This window comes from Sphaeramia orbicularis, chromosome 6 (assembly GCF_902148855.1).
Source record: "Sphaeramia orbicularis chromosome 6, fSphaOr1.1, whole genome shotgun sequence".
NCBI classification, from domain to species: Eukaryota; Metazoa; Chordata; class Actinopteri; order Kurtiformes; family Apogonidae; genus Sphaeramia; species Sphaeramia orbicularis.
Genome location: NC_043962.1, coordinates 31,525,226 through 31,537,870, shown reverse-complemented (window position 1 = coordinate 31,537,870; position 12,645 = coordinate 31,525,226). Strand labels below are relative to the sequence as shown.

Sequence of the window (12,645 nt, the reverse complement as noted above, 5' to 3'; positions counted from 1 at the left end):
ATATAAATTTACTTAATGCTCGCAAGCTGCCCATAAAATGGCTTGTAATTAAACACAGATTAAGTACCAAAGTCAGACAGCACAAACAGTATTTTGCAGCTATATTTGCACCAATATAAACTGAATCGTCTTGTAGCCACACTAAAACGTATTACTGAACACTGCTGTTCAACTACACATTATACTCACATATCCAGTATACTAATTTAATCTATGAAATATTATGACAAAAACAGATCCACATGTCTTTCAGCAGCTAGACCTGGACAAACATCTGCTCTGGATAAACAGTGGTGGTTACCTGTTTGACATCCATCCCTAGCCCCTCCCCCTGCTCCTGACAATAAGGGTCAGAGGTCATACTGACAGACTGTCCAGGAACAAGGCAGAGAATCAGAGAAAGGAGAGCAGGAACAGCAGGCTGAGAGAGGAAGAGACATCAGACAGACAGGAAGAACGAGTCAACCGGAGGTTAGTGCTGAGAGAAAGAATGAACGAACAAAAAAGGGTAAAGAAAAGCACCAGAGACCAGAAAGATGAATAAGCAATAGAAAGGTCAAGGTTTGCAGAAGCAGAGATAAATACAGAAAGTTCTACAAAGCTGAACCCAATTACCTCTCTGTCCTCTTTAGCCGGAGGCTGAATGGAAACCGAGGACGGCTCTGGTTTTCCAGGTAAAGATGGAAGGGCCCCACTAGCGCTTTTGTTGCGAATGTGGCCCCCAACATGTTTGTACGCTCCCCTGGTACCTGGAGACTGGAGCTGTGGATGTAGCTGACGGTTTGGTGAAGATGGTGTCGAGGTCAGCACTAGAGTTTTTAGTGCTGTCACTTCTGCTTGTAGAACATCAATCTGAAAAATATGACAAAAACACGAAGCTAATTCAGAATAGCAAACAACATTTAAGTGCAGTTACAATGTTTTCAGGGGATACATGTTATGAAAATAATTTGGTTTATAAAGCAACACCTTATAGTTTAAGTGAAGCCAAAACCAAATGAACACACCTTCCCCTGAGCCTCCTTCAGCTGTTTCTCAGCTGCCGCTTGTTTGACATTAGCTTCACGCACCATCTTATGAGCTTCCTGTAGGAGAGAATGAAATAAAAACATCAAAATAAAGCACTACAGTCCTTGTTTTCCATCTGAACTGAACTTTTAAAAGAATAAAAAGTACAACCAAGAAATCATTACTGCATAAAGCTCGTGGAACATAAATAAAGAGTTTTTGTTTTGGGGCAAATACTACACCCGCAGTTAATGTTAAACTAAGAAAACTGTGTGGGTTTTTCAAATATTTTTGTGGTACTGGGTCTTTAATAGATTACAAACAGAGAGACCTATGTAAAAGGATAGAGGTTGCTGTCCTTCGAGACTTCCGATTCACATAGAATGATATCAGTGTGTATATGTACACTTGCAGGTTGTTGTATTTGATTGTTTGTGAAACTAGTGTAGCACATTGTGTAATGTCTGTCTAGTGTCTGTTATGTGGTGGTTTTTGTCTGACAGCTGCCATAGACAAAAAGAAAATTTAGCAAAATTAAATACACAAAAAAAGAGGAGATCAGAAGAACAAGTTAACTAATTTATGGGCAGTTATTTGGGAAAGCCCTTTAGTTATTTGGCTATCAGGACATCACACACATTGTGAATTTAAAGAGACAGATTCTATCACAGCGTCAAATCACAGCTTTATCATCACAGCCTGACATATCTGTCAAAATAACACTGGCCTCAGTAAAGGGCAGTAATTACAGCTTACCTCAAACAGACTGGCGGTCAACTCCTCCAGCTCCTGTTCCAGCTGATTCCTGACCTGCGACAGACGCTCACATTCCTTGTCTTTTAGTTTCAGTTCCTGAGGTTGCAAAAAAAGGTCACATTTAGCCAGAAAAGATATCTGCATTGTCAACCTCTTTTTTCAGCTTACACAATAGTTTTTGTATGTGTAAGCATCAAATAGGTTACAACACCCTTTTTGCAGCGTCCAGCTGTTCCCTGAGGATCTCCGAGCCCTTTTCTCGGATTTCTTTTTCTCTGATTTCCAGCGAGGAACTCCGAAGTCGGGAGAGGCCTCCATGGTCTCTGTCTGAGGTGGACCCCGTCTGGCCTCCTCCACCTCCACCTCCTCCCTCCACTCGGGATTCTGGCTCTGGATCCAGATCTACCAACCTGCACAGGACCACAGTCAGGAACTTCAGCAAAAACTGGGAAGGGCAATGGGAGGACGATAATCAAATACTTGTTTAACACATTTAATAGAATAGAATAGAATAGAATAGAATAGAATAGAATAGAATAGAATAGAATAGAATAGAATAATCTGGAGGAAAAAATAATGAGATAGAGTTTAGCCACAATAAAAACAGGTGCAGCACACAAACTCTACCTCTACATATACACAATATGAAATATATATATATATGTAAAGAAAGAAAGAAAAAAATAAATACTCATAAAATAGTGTACCAAATAAAATTATATGAATTATACACCAGTAGTGCAATAAGACTGCAATACGAATGGTAGCCTATACTAAAATAATAAGAAAATACTAGTTATAAACAGACATGTCACTATGTTTACAACTTCTTCTAAATACTAAAACTGCTATTAGCAGTTTTATGAATTAAATAAGATAACTCCGTGCATTTCCATAATGATCTGCCACAAAACCCAGTGACCCCTGGTGGGGCCCCAGACTATCGTTTGGGACCCTCTTCCACGATGGCGACCTGAAGTTTAAATACATAGTTTAGTCCTTAAATATTCCCCACCTATGGAAAAGTTCACAGTAGAATAAGTTAGCTTTCCCAAACTAGCCTAATGACAGTACTTTTAGCTAACTAGCCCACAAGCTAACTCCAACTTTCCGCAGAGGTTTCCCGTCAGTGTCCGCCCTTACCCGGTCAGTGTCCAGTCCGGGACCGCAGACAAACCTCCCACCCTGCCCGCTTATCTGTCAGCTTCTCCCCTCCAGCCTCCTCCAGCTGTTGTTGTTGTTTTATTTCTGTTACAGTGTAAAACCGTGCGGTATGTGCGCTAGCACTAGCCGTTTTCACTGAAACTAATCACAGCCGTTTTAAATCACAGCCAGCGGAGGAATGCAGACGCTGACGTAAACAAACGGCAGCGGCGACGAAAACAAAAAGCGATAAAAGTTCACAAAGAGGCACGACTGGTTTCCACCTTCACTGCCGTATCCGTCAGTCACAGTCCTCTCATCATTATATTCTAATTTTCCAGGTACAGAACACTAGTGTGTGTCCTGTTTGTGCCTCTTTTTCTGCCTCAGCAGGTCACATGACAGCACATCCACTCCCCACGCCCCGGACAATGGACCCACATCCAGCTGAGCCCCGGGACAGAACCACCACCCCGGACCCACATCCAGCTGAGCCCGGGACAGAACCACCACCCCGGACCACGACTGGGTCATGAATGGACCATAAGGCATCCAGCAGGCTCAAAGTGATGCAGAAGGTGTTGGTCAAAAAAGCCAAACATGCCTGAACTGTTTCATATTACTATCACTGACATATCACACTAATGCTTTACATCTGCCTTTTCCAAACATTTATGTATTTTATTTTATTTTATTTGAGGCCCCATGAAAAAAATGTCCCTTATATTTCTAATAATTTTAATGATAACAATATTTGACTTATGAAACACTGATTTACAAACAAAATATAGTTTTCCTTCTTAGATGGAAGTAAATGTCCCTTTGCTTCTTCCTCGTCATCTGTGTTGCTTGTTAGTGGTGCTTGTCCTTCAGTTCTCCCTCCATATCCACACTTCTACCTGGTATTGACAGTGTCACCTACACATGGTCCTGGCTCTGTAAAATGTAACAATACATTTCATAATATATCCCTTGTAGGGCTCAAAATAACATCATGACTAAAACTAACCAGCATCCAGTGAGTAATATAGGTTGTTTTGGTTTATCTACAGATTATGTGGAGTATAAAATAATGCTGTACACATAAAATAAATAGTGAAGAATAATACATTTCTAACTGGATATTTTTTTCTGCCAAAAATAAATCAAAACTAATGCAAAGAAACAATTGCTTATTAGTACCTTCTTAAGCAAACATTGTTTTATGGTAATAAGTTCATAATTTTTATTTAAAAATTGACTAAGGCCTTACCTGTTGTCTGTTTTTGTTGTGTGTACTTGTTTCCTTTATTTTTATGTACCCTTTTTCTTTGAAATATCAGCCCTGACAATGTTCCAAGTCTTAGGTGGTATTCCTGTCCTACTTGTTAAATATTTGTGAGAAATACAAATCCAATACCTCTGTATTTTTTATTTTATTCAGTTATTTTATTTTTTTATATACGCGGAAATGACAGTTCTGTATGTATAACATATCTTGGCTCAATAAAAAACATTTGGAGAAATAAAAATTGACTTAGAATCTACTATTTTCTAATGCCCCTGTCAGTCATAGGCCTCACTGACTGGAGAAGTGGTAATAATATTGATTATTCCATTACATCGGTACCTTTCACTGGGTTGGATAAGTAAACATTTAGTCATTGAAGCTGATGTGTTGGAGGCAGAAAAAAGATAAATATAGGGAACTGAGTGACTTTGACCAGGTCCATATTGTATCAGTGGGGACTGGGTCAGAGCAGATCCACAACTGCAGGTCTTGCTGGGTGTTCCTGGTCTGCACTGGCTGGTACCAACCATATATGGACTAAGGAAGGACATCCCAATCTCAGGACCATTGAGCATCTGTGGGAGGTGTTGGATAAATAAATGCGATCCATGTAGGTCCACCTCTACTTCCAGGACTTCAGGGATCTGCTGCTAACGTCTTGGTCCAGATACCACAGCACACCTTCAGGGGTCTGGTGGAGTCTAGTCCTGGGGTCAGAACTGGTTTTGTGGAAAAAGGTGAACCTAGACAATATTAGACAGGTGGTAATAATGTTCTGCTCTCATTAGATCCTTGATTAGTTGAGATCTGGTTGTTGTTCTTTAAATACTTTTGGTAGGTGCTAACCACTTAAAACTGGAAATGAACAAGATCTGGAGAGGCTCTGACCCACTGATTGGACCATCTCGATTTCTCCTTTGTTGAAGTTGTCCAGATCCCTGCTCTTGCACATTTTGCTGTTTCCAACATATCAACTTCAAGGGCTACATATTCACTTGCTGCCAGATACTGTATTTCAGATATACAGGTCCCATTGTAATGAGATAATCTATATTAATACCACTTTTCTTGTCAGCGGTCAGAATGTTATGACTGTTCAGTGTATACACAGTGTGGAAACTGTGCACAATATACACCGATAACTACACCAGTGTAGTACAATTTAGATGCAAGTATTTCCATTTTATGCTAACATTTTGATGCAGCACTACATTACCAATATATCCAGTTGGTTACAAATTATTCAAAACCTGGCCCTGTGCTGATGAATTATAACATTAAAAATCTTCTACATGTACAGGGTGGGGAAGCAAAATTTACAATGAACATTTAGTTGTTTTTTCTCAGCAGGCACTACGTCAATTGTTTTGAAATCAAACATATATTGATGTCATAATCATACCTAACACTATTATCCATACCTTTTCAGAAACTTTTGCCCATATGAGTAATCAGGAAAGCAAGCGTCAAAGAGTGTGTGATTTGCTGAATGCACTCATCACACCAAAGGAGATTTCAAAAATAGTTGGAGTGTCCATAAAGACTGTTTATAATGGAAAGAAGAGAATGACTATGAGCAAAACTATTACGAGAAAGTCTGGAAGACACTATTAAAGAAGAATGGGAGAAGTTGTCACCCGAATATTTGAGGAACACTTGCGCAAATTTCAGGAAGCGTGTGAAGGCAGTTATTGAGAAAGAAGGAGGACACATAGAATAAAAACATTTTCTATTATGTAAATTTTCTTGTGGCAAATAAATTCTCATGACTTTCAATAAACTAATTGGTCATACACTGTCTTTCAATCCCTGCCTCAAAATATTGTAAATTTTGCTTCCCCACACTGTATATGCTAGTGATAAAAACAGAATAATTTCCTGAGGCTTGATCATCCTTAGAACATCAGACACCACCTTTGTATTAAAGAAAGCACAGCAGCCTATTCCTTCCTACAGTCCGATTACAGATAAAAAAAAAATAAAAAAAAAAAAAATACTACTACTACTACTACTACTACTAATAATAATAATAATAATAATAATAATAATAATAATAATAATAATAATAATGTAATGTTCTGGTAAAAGAAGGATGTTCCTACTTGTAAGCTCTGGCTGAAGGAATTAGGTAACATCATGTGAGTTTCCTTTTGAAGAATGTAGAGTCACAGTTTGATAAGATCTTGTCTTTTCCCTCACAGCTTTTGTCATAGTATTTTTATGAGCAGATTGGGAGGGAGGTTGGGTGTGTTAAGAGCCTTTTTATTCCTGTGTGCCTTTGTTTCTATTCTGTAGTTCTTGTATTGTCTTTTTGCTGAAATAAATATGTCTTTCTAATGCGTTCTTTTTTTCTTTTCTATATTCTGTTCAGTATTAAATAGTAAACACATATCTTAAAAAAAAAAAAAAAAGTAGATGTGACATAGATGTAGTTATGACAGTTCATAATGAATCCTAGTCCATTTGGGCCCTGAGGAAACATAACATTACATGTCACTTTTTCAGTCTTGGGTGTTTGCATTATGCTTTCAGACTTATTCCACAACTGCTCACAACATGCAGCAAAAAAAAAAAAAAAAAATAGTGTAAAAACATTTGCAGATTTGAGGTCATTCTGTAGAAACCCTCACTTTTGGGATGGCAAAAAGTTTTTAAATGTATCATTTTCTGAGACAAAATGGACCACCAAATTATTTAACGCACTGACTGTATAAATACACTCACTATACAACAAACTTTAACTTAAGGAGGGAACACCAGTGACAGTTTTAATGAGAAATGCATTTTATAAAATAACTGCTGTACAGTCACAGTATCACCACTAAATTGTGTAATTTAATAAATTTTTTCTCATCTTTTTTAAAGTTCCTCATGAAAAAAGTAGGTCATGGCCTCAACTAAAACCTTTGTAGGAAATCATGAAATAAAAACGCCAGTGGTTTACATAATGTGTTTGTCTTTGGAGATCTTAAGAAAATATGGAAGGAAAGTTAAATGCTGTCAAAAGTGTGAGTTTTAATTAAAAACTAGAGATTTAACACAGTAACACTCCAGAGGACAAATACATTCCACTGCACATATTTCATTTGCGTTTTGTTTTTGTTTTTTTATCAATATGACACACAACTTTTGCACATGGGTGTAGAAACTGGAATTCTATTAATTTGATTAAAATCTAAATATTGCAAAATTCGTTGACCAAAGCAGATGTAACTGTTAAATAACATGTTGATTTATTTTAAACTATGAATAAATTGTTTCACTAAAGATTTATAATATGACATCCAATACCACAGTGCTATTTTACTTATTGTTTCATTCTGCTTCATTTTTTTCCCCCTACATCTCAGAGGCAAACACTGTACTTTTTAATCACCTACTTTTTTGACAGCTTTAGTTACTACTTACTTTAAGATTTTACATAACAGTTAATATAACTGAGTTGTTAAAGCTCAAAACATTTAAATCTTCTACATTTAAAACTCTAATATGTTCTCTTTAGACAAATGTCATTCAATATCTCACAAAAATCTGAAATACTATATCCAATACTATATCCAGTGCTAAACAGACGTTTTAGGTCACTATTAGCTTTGTTGATTTTGCAGGGTTGAAATGAGGATACATATTTATAAATCCTCCTGAGTCCCAGGAAAGTACAAGTTTTGCTTTTTTACATTAAATAATTGCCTTTATTGGAAACAGGACAATGCAGCAGTTGTTTCAGATGCATTTTAAAAAATTTTATGAAACGTCCTTTGCACTTGACACTGTTTTGTTTGTTTTTTGTTTTTGTTTTTTTCAATAAAGCTGCAAAACTCTTGTTCCCTACAGAGGACAAAAATCCATTGCTGGGTCTCAGAAGGCTATCATGACAAAAAAAAAATACAGGCCTTAAAAGACACACACAAAAAAACAGAACTAAACGGGTCCTAAAGTTTAAAGTCACTATTTAGTGTGACCTCTGACCCCATGACAAGAAACAGTACAAACAGTTAGAAACATCTGACATGTGTTGAATGAAACCTGGTATAAAACACCAGAAAATGAATACAATGACTAATTAATACTAATGTCTGAACAAAAGGGTTAAAGCAATGAAATGCAAAGGGAGGTCACACTAAATACTACAACTTTGGGTTATACATGCTGTTTTTTCCTGAAACTTTTGTTTTCAATGTTGTACATACATCACATATTTGTAGATTGTATTTTAATACAGAGACTGAGAAATGCATATATGTGGTCATTAGAACTTTAATAAACCTAAATAAATCTAATGTTGGCCTATAGGACTATAGCACAGTACTGCACATATTTTACATTTCATTTATTTATTTATATCAGACATGTAAATAGTTACAGGCCATAGAGTATAATAAACATTAAAAAAATAATAATAAAAAGGGTTATAAATATAAAAACAGCACGCATGCACACACCCTATCTTCAATAATAAGTATAAAGATGCTGGTGCCAGTATTTAACAAGTGTAGAATCTGCATAAAAGTCAGAGTTAACAATTGTAAAAATTACAACATTTCTAGAGTGACTTAAATGCAGTATAAAATTCAAAACTGCTTTCCGTAACATCTCATAATAAGAGCGAACATTATTAAAACAGAACATACCACTGCAGCTACGATAAAAACCATGTATAATACGGAATGCATTGTTAAAAGCAACTCTGACTGAGTGAGCAGTACAATGTTTAAAATTAACCCATAAGTAACAGAGATAAATATTCGAGCAAAAAGATATGAACAATTTATTCTTAACAGTAGTGGAACAAAAATAAAACCCGTGAGAGATAAAATTACTCCTGCCATAAAGACTCCTAACCTTAGTTTGAATATCATTATCATCACTAAGATTATCAGATAGAATATGTCCGAGGTACTTGTAGGTTTTGACATATTCTAATGGAAGGTTATTCAACTCAAGTTTAGTTTTTACATTGTACCTATCTGTGTCAAACAGCATAATCTTTGACTTATCAGAGTTAAATAAAATATCATGAGACTGACCAAACTGGGAGCAAGTGTTGAGCAACTGCTGGACGCCCTTGACAGATGGAACAATTAAGACTATATCATCTGCATACATTAGATGATTCAAAACAATTCCCGAACAACAACAACCAACTGGAACATTATTGAGTTCAATACTCAACAATTTGGTATAAGAATTAAACAGGAGTGGGGAGAGTTTCCCACCCTGCTGGACACCATTTGTGACAGAGAAATCCTCATATATATATATATATATATATATATATAATTAGTCTGAGGAAACAAACCACTACTTTTTCTTCATAGTTTAAGTGTGTATGTAGTATGTTTTGCTACTAAAAATTATTTCTAATTATTTTACTTTAGCTGGATTTTTCATGTGGGATATTTATTTAAGTAAAGTACATACACATATGCATACATATGTGTAGAATTACCCATTTGCTCTTTCAGTATGTATAATCACAGGAAAGGTACTATAAATATGGTAAACTTTTACTTGCAAAGGGTATCAGTGCAAACAGATCCACCCCTCTGCCTCGTGGATAACCCAGAAACCTAAAAATGAGCATATGCCGCTGTGATTTGGTGAATCAGCTCAGACCCTGGGCTTTAGGACCTTTGTTGTACCAGCCTACCCTCTCTGCTTATCCTCATTTCCTGTCAGCTTTCTCTCACATGAAATCCCCATTCCTCAACAAAAACAAAGTTAAAATCAAAACAAGTCCTGATCTGACCTTTAGATGAAAACACACCTGTGAGTCTGCTCCTGTCCCTCTGGTAAACATCGACCTTCACTTATTATCAGAGGGATTTAAGGTAGAATGAAACAAGCAACACTCTGTCATTTACCACCTGACTCTTCCAGTAACAAGAAAAAAAAACATGAGTTGTCTGACAAGGAAGACTTCCTGACAATGAGGCAATGAAAAGCATGAAAGTGAGAAGGATCTTTTACATTTTAACAGCTTACATAAGACTGGAGGTTGTTGAACATTTTGTCCCTGGAACTATTTGTTTCAGTCGTGACATCAGCATAATGAAAAGCAGTATTTTATCGAACCCTGCACTCTGGGAACAATACTTTAACTCAATAAAACCACAGATATATCATCATTCCCTGCTTCATACTTACCGTCCAACAGCACAGACTTCCTCCTCAGTTCTCCTACTTGACGTATGTCTGGCAGCTGGCCGTCCTCCAGGCTTCCCAAAGAAGACTGCAGAGGAATAAACTGCTATTCCTGACCTCCCTGCCTTCAGGACCTCATAACTTGGACTGGCTGAGGCTGAAGACGGTGGAGAGGAGGAAAGCTGGACGCTGTGAATCCCCTCAAAGGCATCCATCTCTGTGATAGACTGTGAGGAAGATTTACCAGTAATCGTCTCTGCTAAAGTTACATTTAGTTTGACAAAAAGTGTCAAGGGGAAAATTACATTAATGACTAATGCAGTGGTTCCCAACCTTTTTTGTCTCATGACCCCGTTTTAACATCACAAGTTTCTGGTGACTCCAGACATTCAAAACGGAGACTTGTTTTTGTTTTTTTGCTAAAATTAATTACTTTTTGATCATTTAATAGTTTGCTATACTATGTCGCAAATAAATGTTAATTTTATACGACATTTAGGTATGTATATTATTATGGACAGAGGCAGAAAAGCCAGGTGTAGATTACCGCACAAAGTGAGAATTTTATTTTCCTTGGTCAGGATATGTACAGTCAGTCCAGCTTGTATTTACAAGGCTGCAATTTAATACTGAACAAACAAGAAATAAAACTATGAATTATGAAAAAGCTGCAGCATCTGAAACTGACCACAATGAACATTTGAAAGTTAAACAGTACCACAGTGCTTCAGTTTCAGCTTCACAGTTTGTCATGTCTTTTATGGATTGGGATTGTCTCTGTCAACTCACCATATATTTCTATTAGTAACTTTTTATTTTTATCAATTACTAGAAATTTCAGGCGACCCCATTTGAATTCCAGGTGACCCCATGTGGGGTCCTGACCCCAAGGTTGAAAAACACTGGACTAACGGAATGTAAATTTAGAAAAGTGTTGACTTAACCCATAAAGACCCAGTGGTACTTTTATGTCACTTCCTAAATTACTTTTTCTCTATATTTAACCTTTCTTAAGTGATTTATCAACATTTATTGTAATCTAATCCTCTTTATGTTGAGTTTTTTCAGTATAAACCATGTATTTTCTTATATTTAACTTACTGATCGTGTTCATGTTCATAAAAGCTCAGAGTAAATTCAAAGGTTATTATATCAAAACAGAGAAAACTGAAGGAAAAGTGACTTTTTTAGCTAAACATATGATTAACTGAATATTAAAACAACTGTCTCCATCCATTGTAATTTGTCAAACTCGATGGATTTTACTAGTGAATCAATGTTGTAGAAGATGATGGTGTTTCCACATTCACCACAGAGCCTCTGAACGTCCAAATGGGTCATATCTGATGACCATGAAAAGATGAATACCTACATTTTACACCAATTATTTATATGTATTGTATTGTAGTGGATCAACAGGTGTTAAACAGTTTAGATCAGTAGATGGTTTTGGTTTTCAGTGGCTGTTTGGGTCTTTATGGGTTAAATAAAATACAGCAACATAAAATGCCATAAAAATTAAAGTAGCTTGCCAGGAAAAGTCTTAAAAGCTGCCCCTAAACTTCAAATCTTCCAGTAATCAGACTGTACTCATGACCTCGACAGTGTTTTAACTACATTTTATGCACTTCCTCCATCTCTAGATCCCTCAGAGCTGAAAGAAATTAGCCTGTTTTTCTTCATAAGTTATCACATTAAAGGTATTTCCTCACAAGTTGTCTCAGTGAAGGTATTTGTCCTTTTCAGATATCCAGTGTAAACATTAGTTCAACCTTATCACTCAAGTATCACTCACCATAAGTAGAGCTAAACCCTCAGAAGACAACATGCAACAAAGAAAACAGTTTCCACTCACCTGTAAAGTCAAAGCTGATTCTCAGAAATGGGTAAAACAGCTGAACCTGCTCTTTAATAATCCAATAGTTTAGCAGGTTCAGCTCTGTCTGCACTTCGTCCTGCTGCTGAGACTCCTGGTTTGACAGGAAGGGTTAATCACTAACACCTTGTGGCCAGTTGAAGTCCAACTGTACACATTTCTTCCAGCAGGGGGAGTAAAGCACAGTTTCACCTGATCATGATTTTTCCATGAGCAAACATACAATGATGCTTCAAAGAAAAAAATACTCCTAAAGTCACTGGAATCCAACAAAAACAAGTAGTTCAGTGGTGTCTGTAGTAAAAATGAATGCAGAACTATAACAGAAAGAATGACACAACTCTAAACCAGCTTCATTAAGTCACTATTTCTGAGTTTGCACAGCACTCATGGCCACAAGAAACCCATTTTGGTAGTGTTGTCCTCAGATTTGTTCAGATTAACAGGA

The 12,645-nt window shown here is 36.6% G+C and overlaps 1 protein-coding gene across 4 annotated transcripts in view; it reads right to left on the bottom strand.

Moving 5' to 3' along the window:
* Positions 1 to 12,645, bottom strand: part of rab3il1 (RAB3A interacting protein (rabin3)-like 1) — a 16,380-nt gene extending 3,735 nt beyond the window's left edge. The window contains exons 1-7 of one of the 4 annotated variants that reach the window (XM_030135806.1): positions 12,177 to 12,645; positions 10,325 to 10,548; positions 1,976 to 2,174; positions 1,765 to 1,860; positions 1,008 to 1,085; positions 616 to 852; positions 302 to 421 (exon numbers count right to left, since the gene is read on the bottom strand). In XM_030135806.1, the coding sequence (XP_029991666.1) occupies positions 302 to 421; positions 616 to 852; positions 1,008 to 1,085; positions 1,765 to 1,860; positions 1,976 to 2,174; positions 10,325 to 10,536 (942 nt within the window). In that variant the 5' untranslated portion in view covers positions 10,537 to 10,548; positions 12,177 to 12,645. The remainder of the gene's footprint in view (positions 1 to 301; positions 422 to 615; positions 853 to 1,007; positions 1,086 to 1,764; positions 1,861 to 1,975; positions 2,175 to 10,324; positions 10,549 to 12,176) is intronic. The other 3 variants (XM_030135808.1, XM_030135809.1, XM_030135810.1) reach the window with 3 other exon arrangements.